This window comes from Oncorhynchus tshawytscha, linkage group LG23 (assembly GCF_018296145.1).
Source record: "Oncorhynchus tshawytscha isolate Ot180627B linkage group LG23, Otsh_v2.0, whole genome shotgun sequence".
NCBI classification, from domain to species: Eukaryota; Metazoa; Chordata; class Actinopteri; order Salmoniformes; family Salmonidae; genus Oncorhynchus; species Oncorhynchus tshawytscha.
In genome coordinates, this window is record NC_056451.1 from 15,084,970 (window position 1) to 15,104,485 (window position 19,516).

General features: G+C 41.5%; 2 protein-coding genes across 4 annotated transcripts in view; both read left to right on the top strand.

Annotated features, from left to right (window-relative positions):
- The window catches only part of LOC112222840 (semaphorin-4D), a 19,489-nt gene extending 11,290 nt beyond the window's left edge, over positions 1-8,199 (top strand). The window contains exons 9-15 of one of the 2 annotated variants that reach the window (XM_024385663.2): positions 2,780-2,961; positions 3,158-3,293; positions 5,875-6,064; positions 6,230-6,345; positions 6,465-6,628; positions 6,886-6,956; positions 7,090-8,199. In XM_024385663.2, coding sequence (XP_024241431.2) covers positions 2,780-2,961; positions 3,158-3,293; positions 5,875-6,064; positions 6,230-6,345; positions 6,465-6,628; positions 6,886-6,956; positions 7,090-7,844 — 1,614 coding nt within the window. In that variant the 3' untranslated portion in view covers positions 7,845-8,199. The remainder of the gene's footprint in view (positions 1-2,779; positions 2,962-3,157; positions 3,294-5,874; positions 6,065-6,229; positions 6,346-6,464; positions 6,629-6,885; positions 6,957-7,089) is intronic. The other variant, XM_024385664.2, reaches the window with a different exon arrangement.
- Positions 8,200-13,048: 4,849 nt separating this feature from the next.
- si:dkey-7j14.6 (uncharacterized protein LOC556585 homolog) lies at positions 13,049-16,662 on the top strand. Of its 2 annotated transcripts, none has more exons than XM_024385661.2 (7): positions 13,049-13,205; positions 13,699-13,918; positions 14,134-14,235; positions 14,590-14,646; positions 14,921-15,106; positions 15,588-15,725; positions 16,175-16,662. In XM_024385661.2, exons 2-7 carry the CDS (start codon positions 13,718-13,720, stop codon positions 16,295-16,297), a joined length of 807 nt encoding a protein of 268 aa, XP_024241429.1. In that variant the 5' UTR covers positions 13,049-13,205; positions 13,699-13,717; the 3' UTR covers positions 16,298-16,662. The 2 variants fall into 2 exon arrangements, with proteins under 2 accessions (XP_024241429.1, XP_024241430.1); XM_024385662.2 differs by having other exon boundaries at positions 13,070-13,205; positions 13,683-13,918.
- Positions 16,663-19,516: the final 2,854 nt, after the last annotated feature.

Below are 19,516 nucleotides of genomic sequence, written 5' to 3' on the forward strand. Positions count from 1 at the left end.
AAATGGGTTGAAATTACATTTTCTCACCAATCTACCACCAATCTATCACAATACTCCATAATGATAAAGTGAAAACATGTTTTTAGACATTTTTCCAAATGTATTGAAAATAAAAGACAGAAATATCTAATTTACGTAAGTATTCACACCCGAGTCAATACATGTTAGAATCCCCTTTGGCAGTGAATACAGCTGTGAATCTTTCTGGGTAAGTCTCTAAGAGCTTTGCACACCTGGATTTTTCAACATTTGCACATTATTATTTTTTAAATTTTTCAAACTCTGTCAAGTTGGTTGTTGATCATTGCTAGACAGTCATTTTAAGTCAAAACTGTAACTAGGCCACTCGGGAACATTTAATGTCGTCTTGGTAAGCAACGCCAGTGTATATTTGACCTTCTATTTTAGGTTATTGCCCTGCTGCTAGGTGAATTTGTCTCCCAGAGTTGGAAAGCAGACTGAACCAGGTTTTCCTCTAGGATGTTGCCTGTGATTTATTTTTATCCAACAAAAGAACTCCCTAATTCTTACCAATGACAAGCAATACCCATAACATGATGCAGCCACCACCATCCTTTGTCCATTTATTTTTTACCCATCTACAGTTGAAGTCGGAAGTTTACATACACTTAGGTTGGAGTCATTAAAACTAATTTTTCAACCACTCCACAAATGTATTGTAAACAAACTATAGTTTGGGCAAATCGGTAAGTAATTTTTCCAACAATTGTTTACAGACAGATTATTTCACTTATAATTCACAGTATCACAATTCCAGTGGGTCAGAAGTTTACATACACTAAGTTGACTGTGCCTTTAAACAGCTTGGAAAATTCCAGAAAATTATGTCATGGCTCTAGAAGCTTCTGATAGGCTAATTGACATAATTTGAGTCAATTGGAGGTGTACCTGTGGATGCATTTCAAGGCCTACCTTCAAACTCAGTACCTCTTTGGTTGACATAATCGGAAAATCAAAAGAAACAGCCAAGACCGCAGAAACAAATTGTAGACCTCCACAAGTCTGGTTCATCCTAGGGAGAAATTTACAAAAGCCTGAAGGTACCACATTCATCTTTACAAACAATAGCACGCAAGTATAAACACCATGGGACCATGCAGCCATCATACTGCTCAGGAAGGAGACGCGTTCTGTCTCCTAGAGATTAACGTGCTTTGGTGCGAAAAGTGAAAATCAATCCCAGAACAACAGCAAAGGACCTTGTGAAGATGCTGGAGGAAACAGGTACAAAAGTATCTATATCGATATAACCTGAAAGGCCGCTCAGTAAGGAAGAAGCCACTGCTCCAAAACCGCCATAAAAAAGCCAGACTACGGTTTGCAACTGCACATGGGGACAAAGATCGTACTTTTTGGAGAAATGTCCTCTGGTCTAATGAAACAAAAATAGAACTGTTTGGCCATAATGACCATTGTTATGTTTGGAGCAAAAAGGGGGATGCTTGCAAGCCGAAGAACACCATTCCAACCGTGAAGCTCGGGGGTAGCAACATCATGTTGTGGGGGTGCTTTGCTGCAGGAGGGTGTATGTAAACTTCAATTGTACAAATAGGTACCCTTCTTTGTGAGGCATTGGAAAATCTCCCTGGTCTTTGTGGTAGAATCTGTGTTTGAAAATCAGTGCTCGACTGAGGGACCTAACAGATAATTGTATGTGTGGGGTACAGAATCATGAATAATGATGAGTGAGAGTTACAGATGCACAAATATCATACCCGCCAAAACATCCTAACGCAACTAAAGGTGTTAACCCTCCACATCTATCAAGACAACTGGAGTACTGGGCCAGCCACTCTTAAATAGCACATGGGCCAGCTCACTTGAAACACCTTCCGACTAACAAAATGGACAAGCCAGCACAGGTGTAAAACATACTGACTAACGAGATGACAGCAATCAGTACGTCCTATGTGCTGACGAGCTAAAGTCCAACCTCAAAACATAAATGGAAAAACCAAAGGCTGTAACATCTTCCCCCTTAAGACAACAAATAGAGAAGTTAGCATGTCTTGGGGTTATGATATTTGTGCATCTAACTTTCTCACTAATCATTATACACTATTCATTCAGGGCTATCTGTAATCATGCTAGCATCCATATTAATGTAGAAGTGTTGAGAAACATTCTATTCTTATGTACTGTACAATAAAAGTGACTCAAATGGCACAATACATTTACCATTTCCATTGGGCACAAAATAATCTTAAACATAACGGAAAAAAACAGCCAATGCATCCAACAAGTTTGTAAAGTCACAAGCTTGATGAAATCATTGTGTGCTATGAATTTGGGACCAAATACTACATTTCTGACTACTTTAATACACAAGTGAATTTGTCCCAATACCTTTGGTCCCCTAAAACGAGAAGACTAGGTATTTATGTGCTGTAATTTCTTTCTGTAACGGTTGACGTGAAAATACACTCAAATTAAATCTAACAGTCTGCACTTTAACCTCATAGTCATTGATTCATTTAAAATCCAAAGTGCTGGAGTACGGAGCCAAAACAACAACAAATGTCAATGTCCCAATACTTTTGGAGCTCACTGTAATTCCGTTGATATTATGGGGTATTGTGGCAGTAAATTCAGGGAGTAACACAACCAAATGTGGAAAAAGTCCAGGGGTGTGGATATTTTCTGAAGGCACTGTAAAAGGCCAGAGGTGTATTCAGAACACTCTCAAAACAGAGTGCCCCAAAAAGTGAACCATGTCATGATTATTACTAAACAAATATGTTGTCCGTGGGTGCGTCAGGATGACATTGGGGGAGAGCGCATCCTGCAGAAACGCTGGACTTCCTTTGCTAAAGCCGAACTTCTCTGTCGGCCTCCCAAAGAGCTGCCTTTCAATATCATCCAGGATGTGTTCACCCTCGCTCCATCAGAGGGCTACTCCACTCAAGATATTCTTTTCTATGGTATCTTCACATCCCAATGGTGAGCATTTTATTCCTGCACATGTAAGATGAGATGTCTGGAGGTCTAATGACATGACCAAACAATTGTGCCAATATTTGGGTTAACTTTCTCACAAAATAGTTTTCTATATGGTTCTGCCCCCTCTTTCACATCTCTCTTTCCTGCTGGCCTCCTACCCTCTGTCTATATCTCCTCTCTCCCCTTCCACTCCCAGGTCAGTGGCTTCAGGGCAGTCTGCTGTGTGTGCCTTTCGGCTTGGGGACATCAAAGATGTGTTTGCTGGGAATTACAAGATATTCCAAAACCAACAATGGAGTCCTCGCATGGACAAGAGTAGCAACCTGGGCAAGGTGTGGATGGGCCAATCCTATACTGTAGAAGTATACACTGAGTTTACCAAACATTAAGAAAACCTTCCTAATATTGAGTTGCACCCCCCCTGCTTTTGCCCTCAGAACAGCCTCAATTCGTTGCGGCAAGGACTCTACAATGTTTCAAAAAGCGTCTTTGCCCCAGTGCTTTCCAAAGTTGGGTCAAGTTGGCTGGATGTCCTTTGAGTGGTGGAACATTCTTGATACACATGGGAAAATGTTGAGCGTGAAAAGCCCAGCAGCGTTGCAGTTCTTGACACAAACCGGTGCGCCTGGCACCTACTACCATGCCCCGTTCAAAGGCATTTAAATCCTTTGTCTTGCCCATTCACCCTCTGAATGGCACACATACACCATACATATTACAATTGTCTCAAGGTTTTAAAATCCTTCTTTAACCTTTCTCCTCCCCTTCATCTACACTGATTGAAGTGGATTTAACAAGTGACATCAATAAGGGATCATAGCTTTCACCTGGTCAGTCTATGTCATGGAAAGAGCAGGTGTTCTTAATGTTTGTATTCTCAGGGTAGATTAGGGTATATGGGCAGGGTTGAGAACAATATCCTTTATAAGGATCCATTCTCATGGTTTACCTATTTTTTTGCAGTGGCTATAATAGGTTTATATATAGTGGGGAGAACAAGTATTTGATACACTGCCGATTTTGCAGGCTTTCCTACTTACAAAGCATGTAGAGGTCTGTAATTTTTATCATAGGTACACTTCAACTGTGAGAGACGGAATCTAAAACAAAAATCCAGAAAATCACATTGTATGATTTTTAAGTAATTCATTGGCATTTTATTGCATGACATAAGTATTTGATCACCTACCAACCAGTAAGAATTCCGCCTCTCACAGACCTGTTAGTTTTTTTAAAGAATCCCTCCTGTTCTCCACTCATTACCTGTATTAACTGCACCTGTTTGAACTCGTTACCTGTATAAAAGACACCTGTCCACACACTCAATCAAACAGACTCCAACCTCTCCACAATGGCCAAGACCAGAGAGCTGTGTAAGGACATCAGGGATAAAATTGTAGACCTGCACAAGGCTGGGATGGGCTACAGGACAATAGGCAGGGTAGCCTCGTGGTTAGAGCGTTGAACTAGTAACCGGAAGGTTGCAAGTTCAAACCCCCGAGTTGACAAGGAACAAATCTGTTGTTCTGCCCCTGAACAGGCAGTTAACCCACTGTTCCTAGGCCGTCATTGAAAATAAGAATTTGTTCTTAACTGACTTGCCTAGTTAAATAAAAGTTTTAAAAAATATGTTCAAAAAAGCAGCTTGGTGAGAAGGCAACAACTGTTGGCGCAATTATTAGAAAATGGAAGAAGTTCAAGATGACGGTCAATCACCCTCGGGCTGGGGCTCCATGCAAGATCTCACCTCGTGGGGCATCAATGATCATGAGGAAGGTGAGGGATCAGCCCAGAACTACACGGCAGGACCTGGTCAATGACCTGAAGAGAGCTGGGACCACAGTCTCAAAGATTTGTCTCAAAGAAAACCATTAGTAACACACTACGCCATCATGGATTAAAATCCTGCAGCGCACGCAAGGTCCCCCTGCTCAAGCCAGCGCATATCCAGGCCCGTCTGAAGTTTGCCAATGACCATCTGGATGATCCAGAGGAGGAATGGGAGAAGGTCATGTGGTCTGATGAGACAAAAATAGAGCTTTTTGGTCTAAACTCCACTTCGCTGTGTTTGGAGGAAGAAGGATGAGTACAACCCCAAGAACACCATCCCAACCGTGAAGCATGGAGGTGGAAACATCATTCTTTGGGGATGCTTTTCTGCAAAGGGGACAGGACGACTGCACCGTATTGAGGGGAGGATGGATGGGGCCATGTATCGCGAGATCTTGGCCAACAAACTCCTTCCCTTAGTAAGAGCATTGAAGATGGGTCGTGGCTGGGTCTTCCAGCATGACAACAACCCGAAACACACAGCCAGGGCAACTAAGGAGTGTTTCCGTAGAAGCATCTCAAGGTCCTGGAGTGACCTAGCCAGTCTCCCGACCTGAACCCAATAGAAAATCTTTGGAGGGAGCTGAAAGTCTGTATTGCCCAGCGACAGCCCCGAAACCTGAAGGATCTGGAGAAGGTCTGTATGGAGGAGTGGGCCAAAATCCCTGCTGCAGTGTGTGCAAACCTGATCAAGAACTACAGGAAACGTATGATCTCTGTAATTGTAAACAAAGGTTTCTGTACCAAATATTAAGTTCTGCTTTTCTGATGTATCAAATACTTATGTCATGCAATAAAATGCAAATTAATTACTTAAAAATCATAAAATGTGATTTTCTGGATTTTTGTTTTAGATTCCGTCTCTCACAGTTGAAGTGTACCTATGATAAAAATTACAGACCTCTACATGCTTTGTAAGTGGGAAAACCGGCAAAATCGGCAGTGTATCAAATACTTGTTCTCCCCACTGTAGTTGTTAATTTCTGGACTTGTGCAATTAGCCTAATGACCAAATCCTCTTTAACCCCTTTGTTTCCCTCATGGCAATTGTAATGACTGAGTTTATGGCCTTTTTGTTGACAGTGTGGGTTGGCCAATGCCTCAGACACCACTCTAATGGCAGTCAAGGAAAGTTTCCTAGCCAGTGGAAGTGTGCGTCCGATAGGCAATGCACCAGTTCTCAACTCCCCTGACCAGCGCTACAGTCGGATTGCTGCACTACGGACAAAAGCGGCCAATGGACAGGACTACACCATACTCTTTCTGCTTAGTGGTGTGTCATAGTTATTTTCAATCTGGACATTGCTCTTTATTCTTGGTCTGTAAACTTCTGTGGTGTGGTGATACAACTTCCATCCCAAATTTGATGGCAGATAATTTTGTCCCAGCACATTTTCTTTTGTTTGCAACTTTTGTCTTTCACTTTTCTCTTGGTCAGAGTCTGGGTTTCTCCACAAAGCTGTGCTGTTGAACAAGGATACCCACATCATAGAGGAGATCCAAGTGTTCAGACAACCACAGCTGGTGAAAAACATACTTCTCTCCACCTCCAAGGTACACATTTGTTCAATCTTAACTTTTGTCAATACATGTTTTCAAATGACATCTCTCTGTATACTGTCTGTGGCCTTTCATCCACTAAAGCCCTTTGATGCCTGTTCCTCCTATCGCAGGGTGTGCTTTATGTGGGGACCTCTGAAGGGGTGACCCAGGTGCCTGTATCCCAGTGCTCGTCCTATAAGAGCTGTGCCCAGTGTGTTTTGGCACGAGACCCCCTCTGTGGCTGGGACCCTGCTAGTGGACACTGTGCCAGTGTGTCTGCCATTCCAGCCAATGCGTGAGTACATATTTAGATCTTTAGATTAATCACTGGCCTCCACATACTGATGGTTCCCCGTGGCATTTCCATTCATTATTTACTTTTTTAAATAAAAAAATTGTAAAATCGATGACATCCCAGCCTAGCACTCATGCATGCGTTTGTGCAATGAAGAGAACAGTCAGGGCACCAATATTAATGGACATTCCTCTCTCTCTCTCCTACCTTTCCATCTCTCACTCTATCTTTGCATTTGTATGTGTTGTTGCTGTCAGACGGCAGGATGTGGAGCATGGCAACGTGATGAAGGAGTGTCAAGGTTCCCTCACAGCTAAACCTCTGCTAGGTGATCACTACAATTAGACACAAGTGTATTGGTATTATAAAGTAATAAAACCAGTAAAAAAAACATTTAAGCATTGAGTGCTCTATAGTATGTATAACTCACTAATTTGTCTGTGCTCACATTCTATCCCCAGTGGAGGTGTACGCACAGCTAAATGAAGTAGTGAGGTTGAAGTGTTCCAGATCCTCCAATCTGGCAACCCTGAGTTGGAAGTCCGCCAAAGCTAGCGCTCTGCCCCACCACCTCTTCTTTCACTCTGGAGATGAGAATCTGGTCTTCATGGCCACACCTGACACCTTCAGAATCTACCACTGCATCTCTGTTGAGAGGGGTTATGAGGAGACAGCAGCTATCTACACTGTGAGACAGAGTGTCTCTCCTCAGGCCATTGATACTCCAGCCGTTCAAATTCGCATCACCACCACAGAGACTAAAGACCAGATGACCACTATGATTCCAAGCGACACTGACAAGCTAGACCTCATTAACTTTGGGGAGGATCCAGTCATCACCACAGACGTAACCACAACCAACAAGACTCCAGACACACAGTCCACGACTGAGAATCTAGAGGACAAGACTCCAGACACCAATTCCAGTACTGAGAAGCCAGAGGATATGACCCCAGACCCCCTTTCCAGCAGTGAGAAACCAGAAGACATTGTCAACCACAATGAACCCTTAACAGCCAAGAATTACCATAGTGAATTGGTGGCAGTATCATTTCTCCTGGCTGTTTGTGTTTGTGTGCTAGTGCTAGGGGGGCTCTATGGGTGGCACCTGCAGGGCAGATATAAATTGGGCCCCTCGGACACTGCGGAGGGGGGATACAAGGAAGAGAATGACCCCCTGGAAGTCTCACCTCCCTCTATAAAGAAGGCAGAATGAATGGACTCAGAAGATATCTATCTTCATCGAGAGTCAATTTTTTTCAACAGGCATTTGATGACATAACATCAGGTGGAATTGAGCTTGTTGAAGATTTATAAATAAGTAAATTAAAAAGTGTGTTTGGGAGGGGGGGTTGAAGGGTAGGTTTATTTACACGTGGAGCCTATTTGTCTTCAACTTAAACAGACAGATAATGCACATTTCTATTAATTTCAAATGAATACATTTTTTAAAATCCTACATTTCCTCAGCTGACATCTTTTTCTATAGGCTACAAAACAAGTGTCTTTATATCTGTAGGAATGTTCATTCTCTTTTACTACGCCTACTATAATAAAAAGGATAAATTACATTTCTGAATCTTTCATATCCCTTGGCTGCAACCAAATAATAGGGGACATGCATAAAGATGGCTGCCCCCAAGTACTTACCAAAAATGCCTCATTTGCTAAGATCACCGTATTATGCAGTGCTCTCCATCACTGCTTTAAAATAAATCTGCATTAGCACAGTTAAAGATTCCAATTCTAGCTCATAGGTGGTAATTTGAAAAAGTACAGTTGAAGTCGGAAGTTTACATACACTTAGGTTGAAGTCATTAAAACACGTTTTTCAACCTCTCCACAAATTTCTTGTTAACAAACTATAGTTTTGACAAGTCGGTTAGGACATCTACTTTGTGCATGACACAGTCATTTTTCCAACAATTGTTTACAGATTTTATAATTCACAATTCCAGTGGGTCAGAAGTTTACATACACTCAGTTGACTGTGCCTCTAACCAGCTTGGACAATTCCAGAAAATTATATCATGGCTTTAGAAGCATCTGATAGGCTAAATGCCATCATTTTAGTCAATTGGAGGTGTACCTGTGGATGTATTTCAAGGCCTACCTTCAAACTCAGTGTCTCTGTGCTTGGCATCATGGGGGGAAAAAAAGACTGTAGACCTCCACAAGTCTGGTTCATCCTTAGGAGCAATTTCCAAATGCCTGAAGGTACCACGTTCATCTGTACAAACAATAGGACACAAGTATAAACACCATGGGACCACGCAGCCGTCATACCGCTCAGGAAGGAGACACGTTCTGTCTCCTAGTGATGAACGTACTTTGGTGCGAGAAGTGCAAATCAATCCCAGAACAACAGCAAAGGACCTTGTGAAGATGCTGGAGGAAACGGGTACAAAAGTATCTATATTCACAGTAAAACGAGTCCTATATTGACATAACCTGAAAGGCCGCTCAGCAAGGAAGAAGCCACTGCTCCAAAACTGCCATAAAAAAGCCAGACTATGGTTTGCAACTGCACATGGGGAAAAATATCATACTTTTTGGAGAAATTTCCTTTGGTCTGATGAAACAAAAATATAACTGTTTGACCAGAATGAACATTGTTATGTTTGGAGGAAAAAGGGGGAGGCTTGCAAGCCGAAGAACACCATCCCAACCGTGAAGCACGGGGGTGGCAGCATCATGTTGTGGGTGTGCTTTGCTGCAGGAGGGACAAGTGCACTTCACAAAATAGATGGCATCATGAGGGGGGGAAATTATGTGGATATATTGAAGCAACATCTCAAGACATTAGTCAGGAAGTTAAAGCTTGGTCGCAAATGGGTCTCCCAAATGGACAATGACCCCAAGCATACTTAAGGACAACAAAGTCAAGGCATTGGAGTGGCCATCACAGGGTCCTTACCTCAAACCTATAGAAAATGTGTGGGCAGAACTGAAAAAGTGTGTGTGAGCAAGGAGGCCTACAAACCTGACTCAGTTACACCAGCTCTGTCAGGAGGAATGGGCCAACATTCACCCAAATGATTGTGGGAAGCTTGTGGAAGGCTACCCGAAACAATTTGAAGGCAATGCTACCAAATACTAATTGAGTGTATGTAAACTTCTGACCCACTGGGAATGTGATGACATAAATAAAAGCTGAAATAAATCTCTCTACTTTTATTCTGACATTTCACATTCTTAAAATAAAGTGGTGATCCTAACTGACCTAAGACAGGGAATTTTTACTTGGATTCAAAGTCAGGAATTGTGAAAAAAATGAGTTTAAATGTATCTGGATATGGTGTATGTAAACTTCCAACTTCAACTGTAGATTGAATGATGTATTGTGCTGTAGTTAACAACTCTGTGGCTGTGTTCGAGAGCATCAAAAATGACTTTGGGTGACTACCTGACTGACTGATCTACAAATCTCATTGCATCATAAATAACAACTCATTATTTGTAGATCAGTCCTATACAATTTACCAATGATACTTTGCAGTTTTGATTTTCTCGAACACGGCCAATGGGTAGTGCCAGAGATACTGTAAATAATGATGAGATCGTCTTGTCTCTTCCTAACAATGCGAGTCGTTCCTAAGGCGGAAAGGCAAGCGGTTTGTGGTTCCCACGTGGACAGATGTTGAATGGAGTGGACCATCTCGCTTCACCTCTTCTTCTCTGGTAGTGCTAAAACAATGTCATATTGTTAGGAAAATTATGATTAAATGACTGAACAATAGTCTTATTTAAAATGAAACTGTAACTAAATAAACTTATACTCTGTTTTATTATATCTGATTAACAATATGAGTTCATAAGAAGGGATTGTGTGACACGGACAAGGAGTAATTAAAGTTAATGTACACCATTCCAACTAGGAAGAAAGGAATGGTTTGTGGATTAAGTAAACATATAAGGTAGATAACCTATGGTTGAACCGACGAAACTGAGCTCTGGGGTGTTTTAGTTAAGGCAGTGAGTGCATTCCTAGTTTTTCTGTTAATTAGAACTATCAGCTAAGTGGTGATCGATAATGGTGAGGAGTCAAAAGTTAATTCAGTTGTGTTGTGTGTCTTGTGTATGTGTTAGTGAGTTGGAATGAACTTTGAATGAACTTTTAAAGTTCCCTTTGTCCCGGTCTAGAGGAGGAGATTCATTTTAGAAGCAATGAAATGACGTCATGTTATTGTATATAAACTGTTGCTCGTGGTAACGTGCTCCGAGAATAAATTATGTTACCTATTATAAGACTGGTCTCCGTCTATTTTATGCAAACAAGAATCTTACAAATTCTCATAAAATAGATTAAGGGAATTCAATTAATGAAAACATATTGGAATAACTAAATTACAGTAACACATATCTGAATTCCTCCATCTTTATGCACCTTTGACAGGTTAATAATTGTTTACTTTTATCCGGGATCCTTGGGAGTTGGGACGTCCCTACCCTAAACCATACTCTTAATTAACTAACCCTTATCTTAACCGTTGGGGCTTCCGAGTGGCGCAGCAGTCTAAGGCACTGCATCTCAGTGCTAGAGGCGTCACTACAGACACCCTGGTTTGATTCCAAGCTGTATCACAACCGGCTGTGATTGGGAGTCCAATAGGGCGGCGCACAATTGGCCCAACGTCGTCCGGGTTTGGCCGGTGTAGGCTGTCGTTGTAAATAAGAATTTGTTCTTAACTGACTTGCCTAGTTAAATCAACAACAACAAAGAAATGGTGACAGAGTTGGGATGTCCCAAGGATACGATTTAGACTTTAGACTTACACAATTAACAGAACTTTGAGGTAGGTGGGTTTTCTAGTAAATTACTTGGCCTGGGCTGCGTTTCAAACTCATAAGACACACCGTCATCCACTTACCCTCGCCTTATGCCCTTTGGGGAATCTCCGCAGCCATATTTGTCGTCGGTCCAAATGATTAGCCAAGCAAGGGAAGTTTGCAACCTAAGCCCTTCGGCCCTCGTTTTTACTGAAGTTTGCGAGAGCACAATTATGTTCACTTCGGGGCCTAAATCAAATCATATTTTATTAGTCACATGCGCCGAATACAACAGACCTTACAGTGAAATGCTTACTTACGAGCCCCTAACCGACAGTGCAGTTAAAAAATATATATATGGATAAGAATAAGAGATGAAAGTAACAAGTAATTAAAGAGGAGCAGTAAAAATTAAAAATAAACATATACAGGGGGGTGCCGGTACAGCGTCCATGTGCGGGGCACCGGTTAGTTGAGGTAGTATGTACATGTAGGTAGAGTTAATTAAAGTGACTATGCATAGATGACACCAGAGTGTGGCAGTGGTGTGGAGAGGGGGGAGCGGGTAATGAAACGCCTCATAATTCAATTTGCGATGATTGTACATCGCTAAGAAAAGTCAGCCAAAACTTAAAACGTCAATATGGAGTCAACATACAAGTGTAAGTAAAAACAAATGTAAATAAGTTAGAAATTGTGCTACTAATGCACAAACACATCTAGTAAAAGTAATTGTTTTTGTTTGGTTTAGCTTTAGGAAATTATAGAATAAAACATTTTCCTTCTTCAGAAGTAGCTAGACGGGCTAACATTAGTTAGCTAATTTATTTGTTAGCTATCATGCAGTAGGCATATATATTTAAGCAATAAATCATGGGGGGGATATGGCCAATATACCACGGCTAAGCACTGTTCTTATGTATGACGCATTGCTGAGTGCCTGGACACAGTCCTTAGCTGTGGTATATTGGCCATATACCACAAACCCCAGAGGTGCCTTATTGCTATTACAAACGGGTTACCGACATAACTAGAGCAGTAAAAATAAATGTTTTGTCATACCCGTGGTATTAGGTCTGATATACCACAGCTGTCATCCAATCAGCATTCAGGGCTCGTACCACCCAGTTTATAATAATAATTACATAGTTAATATAAGTAGACATGCAATCATAATTGACTGCAGCGCCCACAAACTACCCGTGGCTGAAAACACAACCGTTGCGGGACGAACGAGTAACGAATTTCCGGGCAAGGGCGGTCCATTTAAAATTAATTATGTACTCCCTCACCCCTTGCCCTGCAAGTGGAAACTCGGCAGACGTCATGAAACGTTATCAGAAGTGTCGACTTAATTTGAGGGCTGAGGGGAGAAGGTGTGTCTGTTAAGTGTTTTGAATGCAGCCTTGTGTGTTTCGCAAGCATTCCCAGAAGTCTCGCGATGTTGCGTCTCTGAGTTTATAAACTGTGATATTGGTGCTTTCAAGATAACTGTGAACTCGGAAAAAACTAAATCAAATCATGTCAGTAATCTTCAGGTCGGAAAGTTGCAGCTCTAGAAAGATGCTCCAGCTTCCGATTTTGAATTCCGATGACAGTTCAAAAGTGTTTCCCCCCTAAATCCCAGTTGTCATGAACGGACTGAAGTCGAATATTTCCGAGTTTCCAATTGTTTTGAACGCGTTATAAATGAAAAAAGCAGACGCAACAGGGATCTGTAAACGTTGAAGAAGTATCCTAGATTATATCCTTGTATTTCCGTGTTTGTACATTAGCTGTTCCCGCACTTGGAAAAAGTGGACAAGTGGTACATGTTTCGATTTGATATGTTACAAATGTTGTCTAAATGAATGTTGATTAGGCGATTTGTGTTAACAGCAGTAGGCCTAATAAATGTAAACATTTGCAAGCTTCCATAGTTTTACTTTCAATTTCCATTGAAATACAAAACAGATTTACAAGTGCAACTCAAATGTAGCTTGAAAAAAGGCTGTCATATATTGTAATCATTGAAAGTTGTCAATATTGTATTGATTTGTTTAACATTTCAATGATGTTAGTCTAACTGATATCAAATCTACTTTGCGGGACATAAAAAAAGGCCAATTCTGTGCTAGTTACCGCTGTTTTTGGTCATTTGAAAAAATCTAAAAGGATAATGAAATTGAAATTGTATTTCTAAACCAAGGACAACCTAAAGAAGACTTAGGCTATCTGTAATGCCATAATAAACACTAACACAATGTCTGCAGCTGTGTTAAAGCATCAAGCTTTCAGTGTGTAGTTTGTTTTCTTCTCAGGTGTTTGTTGTCGTCAACCATGTCCACCTCTATCACAACTGCAAATGGAGTTGTGGTAGTGACACAAGTGTTCCCCTTGGTGGAGAGTGGCAAGGCTTCAGAGCCACTTCTGAATGTCACTCCCCAAATCCAGAGTGCGCCCCTCGCTGTGCCACTGCCTACCACTAAAGTGTCAGAGATGACAAGGGTGTTCCTGCAGCTTCAGCCACAATCTCTTGGGGTGAGAACAGAATATTACTGTCCTTTGTTTTTAGTGCTTATTCCATCCATTTGCCATTGGATTCAATCATCGGCTGTGATATTGTAGAGATCTATATTTAACATCCTTTGAGGGCAATTTGATTTAGAAGAAACATCTAGGCTAAACTGTAAACCACTATTAGTTACCATTTCCACTATTGTTACTTAATGTTCCCCGAATTACTGTTGTCTCAGATTGTGCAGATCGTCCTTGGATTGGTGTGCATGGTGATGAGCCTGTCTGCTCTTCTCACCCCTATCCTGTATGACCAGTTCCCACTCTTCATGGGAGTTGCTGTAAGTTCTGGGTCCCAAGTGGGCAAGTAATATCCAACACACTTAATGCTACACGGACACATGCAATTTTAGAGATGTTTCCTCAGAGTGAATCTGGCATCATCTATCTTACAGTAGTCCTATTGTAACCTAGAAAAGTAGGTGAAGAAGCAGAATAACTGACTTCAGATCAGCATTCATGACCAAAGGGCATCCCACACCCACAGGAGACAGCAGAACTTGTGTTTATCTATAAAGTGTAGGCCTCTACAGTAGGTGACATTGGATGTGGCAGTTGATTGGACAGCATCACCTTAGTGTCATATGTCAATGGTCTAAATTGTCTTTCTCTCCTGTGTTGCTCACTCTCTCCAGTTTGTCCTCTCTGGATCTCTCACTGTGGCTGCCCGGAAAGGAACACGTTTGAGTCTGGTAAGTAATTCGCTGTGATTGTGGTTAATAGCAGTGTGCACTTCAAGTTTACTTTATTAGATTTATAAGTTGAGATGTATATCAGAAATTAAATCTTTGCTATTAGGAAGTAAAACAGGAGATATTTTTCTAGACCAAAATTCACAAACCAAAAATCTAACCAATTGGAACAGTTAATGGATTTCCTATGTCCATATATTTTAAACAAAGCAAACTAACATTGTCACGCAATGGTTGTTCAGTTTCCCCTCCTCTCCATTTCCCACCCTGTCAGATTAAAGGGACTCTGGCTGTGAATGTCATCAGTGTTCTTGTGGCTCTGGCTGGGGTTGCCTATATTTGCATGCTGCTGACTGTAAAACATGAAGATGGTTTCTGCATCGAAACTGATGACAACTATACTTCCAATTCCAACCAGAACAGGATACAGGAATGCACACGTATGGTTAGGACAATATATGTAAGTATTTACGGAAGTGACCTGGGTCATGTAATTTTGCTGTATTTATTTCTTATGCTAACTTCAGAGAACTCAGTAACCTTCCAAACACATGAGGTTGGTGGCACCTTAATTGGGGAGGACGGCTCGTAGTAATGGCTGGAGCAGAATAAGTGGAATGGTATCAAATACATCACACACATTGTTTCTATGCGTTTTATGCCATTCCATTTGCACTGTTCTGGAAATGATTATGATTCATTTTCCCCTCAGCAGCCTCCTGTGCTTCCAAACAGTCTGTTTATTAAAGGTTGCAAGGAGCTAGAGAAATACATCTTTGCAGGCTTATTAAATGTTTTATATATTTACGAGATACGGTTGATATTGTTTTACCAGGATGAGAAACCTGAACAAAACTTGTAAATCCTGCTAAAGTTACAATGCAAATCATTATCCCAACCATTGACACATATTCCTCTTGCTTTACCCCTGTGTGCATCAGACAGTGTTGAATGGGGTAAAGGGCCTACTGCTGGTCCTGACGGTGATGGAGCTCTGTGTGGCTCTCACTGTCTGCGTCTTCTCTGGGAAAGTCATTCACCTCCATGGGTACTACAGCCTGAGCCGTGGCCGGGGGATGGTAAGCTTGAGAACACTGCAGTCAACACTTACATCAACAGGTTAACAGTCTGTTGAACAGGCAGAGTGCAGCAGCTGTACATTAAAAACAAGTACAGTCTTACAGTAGTTCAAACATGTAATGCTGTGGGGCATGAACCATTTGGCCTATTTAACAGAACATTGCTACAATCCCTAACTTTCCCATAACATGTGTTGCTTCTTGACTCCCCCTCTTGTAAACTCCTAGGTATCAGCAATAACTGAATAGCTCCACCTAGTCCTCTGGTAGGCTTGGTGGAGTTTACACCATATTGCTTAGACACACCAATCCAGTCCTTTCAAATCCCCAGAATCGTGAAGGGTATATGGGTTATGTTGAATGGCCAGTTTGAGATGATGCCAGTCTGTGCTAGTTCCTCACTTCATCCTCCTTCCTTCCTCCTTCCTGAACCTTGTCATTGGGTCTAGGTGGTGGTAGAGACTGGTACTGACCCCACCGGAGCCAGCCAGGCCTCCCTGAGCGACAGTGATGTGGCCTTACTGGGCAGTGTTGAAGATTCTGACACCCCGGCTCCACCATACTCTCCTTGAGGCAGAACCATGCCATACACCTCACCCTACTTCTTACAACACATATTGCATTGTAGTATACCCTATGTACTCATGTGTTTCTCTTGTTTGAATTTATTTCACAATTGCTTACCTAAACTGTGCATGAAGATTATCATTAGGAAGTGCGACACGCTGCGAATGTGTCTGATTGTTTTGTCATCAATGTGAGCAGTCGTGTCCTGGTGATGGTTCTGTCCTGATGAATGTATTGCTCTGTAGTGGTTCCTAATATATCAAGTAGGACTGTTATTCTCTTTGCTATTTCATATTACTGTAGAGTTAATATCTTGATTTCTGACAGTGTATCATTCTTTCATTCAGTAAATGGAATATTTCCTCTTCAAGTGTTATAGTGTCTACATTGGTAGAAGTTTACACAGGTCACTGTAACCTTATTTCCATCTGGTTCCAACTGTTTAATGCTTTTCTGGGGGTGAAATGCCAACCTGACATCACATGCACTCAAATCAGCCATTCGTCTTTTGCATTATTGATTTGAAGTGAAACTGAGAATGCATGTTGTTGAGTGGCGCTCTACTAAAAGCTGGGGCGCTGTAGGCTAAATATAATTCATGACATGAGGGCAATATCCTCCACCCCTGACTTAATAGCCTCACCCCCAACAGATCAGTAGGAGGAATTGATTAGTGGTCTTGCATTGGGCGAGTTTGTTTTGCATGGCCCGGTGCCCTGGTGGATGGAGATTTGTCTTTAGGACCAATGGAATGGTTGAAAATGAGCAAACCTGGGGAACCAGGCCACACAAAACAAATTTGCCCCTTATTTCTCCAGTGATGTGCAGTCATTGTAGGCAGTGCATTCTACAAACCACTACCCTTCACTGGGTGTGTTACTGGAAGAAGAAAAACTGCTTATCCCATTCATTTTAACAGAAGTCAAAGGTAGGTGATCTGAAATTGTATCATTATTATAAAATATTGCTTGAGAGTAGATCAATATAGCAGCACATTACTCAATTAATGATTTTTGTTTTCCTTTTGAGTAGCTAACTAATACAAAGACAAATCAAATGACTGCTTGCTGAATCAGTAACATTCACAATCACACCCTTTGAAGTATCCTGTAAAGACTATGAAGGAGTAACATGCCAACAACAACCAACATGTTGTCATGCATGGACTGTTAATTTAAATCTAAGTAACCTATTTACTGAGCTAAGTAGTCACCTATTAACTATGGTAAGATGTTTTGTTTCACCCCTCCCAACACAGCAAGCCTTGATTCAATTTGCTACAACTTGAAGGAATGCCGTGCCCCTCCCTCCAATATCCTCTCAGAGGAACAGCTGTCGAGTTATTCCAGAGGAAACTCCAAGACTCTGGGGTGAGCACTCAGTTCATTCATAGATGTTTATAGAACAGTTAGGATACTATGGATGGAAGGTATGAATGACTGTGGTTTTGTACTATATATGCCTATAGTAGTAGCTGTTCTGTCACGTTCATGATGCACTGCCTGTAGCTTATAAATGTGTAATCGGTTCACACATTTTTTTTTATGTCTCTTTCTCACTCTACACACTTCTAAGGTGTTTGAGATGATCATTGGGGCTGCTAACAGTCTCCATGGCTGGGAATCTTTTTCAGCTGAACAGTTTCTTTAAAAGAGATGTCTTTGTCATGTTTATTGTTGGAGGATGGATCAGCTATATTTTGATCAGTTGTCTTTTAGGTTAAACTAAAAAGAAATTGGACCTGTGCTATTTGTATTCATGCCACTTGCATTGTTCAACGATACTTCCACACATTGTGTATGTGATCTGTCTCTAAAGTTCAGGATGTTGTTATTTATCCCGTAGGTCCTCCTTAGTGGAATTGCTCTTGTATATGCTCGTATTCACCCCACATATAGTACTTCTGGGAAAGTAGGAGAAAGCTGTTTAGATGGCGTTCAGAGGCTGGCACCTAGGGTTGTGTCTAGTTCAACAACTGTTAACTCAACCAACTGCTGTCAACCCCTTATACCATGTGTAATCAAGTAGTCGATTTGGTTCTGGGTTCAAGATCAGTCAACCCCTTAGTCAATTAGCCAACCAAGGGAAATATATTTGTGTTTTCTTTAAGAGTACATCGCCTCTGTTTCCACAGGTGAAGTAAAATGTCTCACTGAATGTAATGACTGCGATATTCACCATGGTGGGTTTTGGGCTTGCAGTATATAGGAATCCTTTGTCCAGGGAAGTATTCTCTGTTGCTTTTAAAAAGTTCCAGTTCCGCTGACCAGTCAGTCCAGGACACTGGGGTTTGGATCTCGAGGTTCTACAGTACTTGATCAAAGTAGTGAAACAAGTCCAAATAACTAGCCACTAGCTCCCCACAGTGGTATCAATCACAATGGTTATCGGGTCCAGAACATTTGACCAATATTGTAACTCACTAGGTCACCACAACATCTGGCACTGTGTGTTGAGGCTGGTGCAGACACCACTGTAGCAGTAGGAGGCACCTTCCTCGCAGGGCTCGCCGTTCTGCAGGAACACATTGGGGGGGGGGGCAGTAGGGAGAGGCACCGGTGCAGTGCTCTGGGAGGTCACACTCCCCCAGGGGCTGCCGACACATCCATCCACCTGTACGCAGCTGGTTAGACAGAGAAAATAGACAGTAAATCAGTAAAGGAGTTTATGATTTGGACCTTTGTTCAGCTTCTTGTGACAGATCATGTATCAGTTTAGCAGCTACTCTTCCTAGTGTCCACATAAAACATACAAATACATGACAAAATACAGAACAGTACTAGACAAGAACATAAAATATTTCATTACATTTAAATTATAATCAGTGTTACATTTTCTAGGTGTGAAGGAGAGTCTGACCAAAATGCAGCGTGTAGATTGCGATCCATGTTTAATGAATAACGTAAACACGAAGTAACACAAACACTACAAAACAAAGAATGTAAATAACGAAAACCGAAACAGCCTATACTTGTGAAAACTAACAAAGATAGGAACAAGGACACTAAGAACAATCACCCACGATATGGCTGCCTAAATATGGTTCCCAATCAGAGACAACGATAAACACCTGCCTCTGATTGAGAACCACTCCAGACAGTCATAGACTTTGCTAGATAACCCCACTAGCTACAATCCCAATACATACACACCAAAACCCCAAGACAAAACACACCACAATACAAAAACCCCATGCCACAACCTGGCCTGACCCAATACATGAA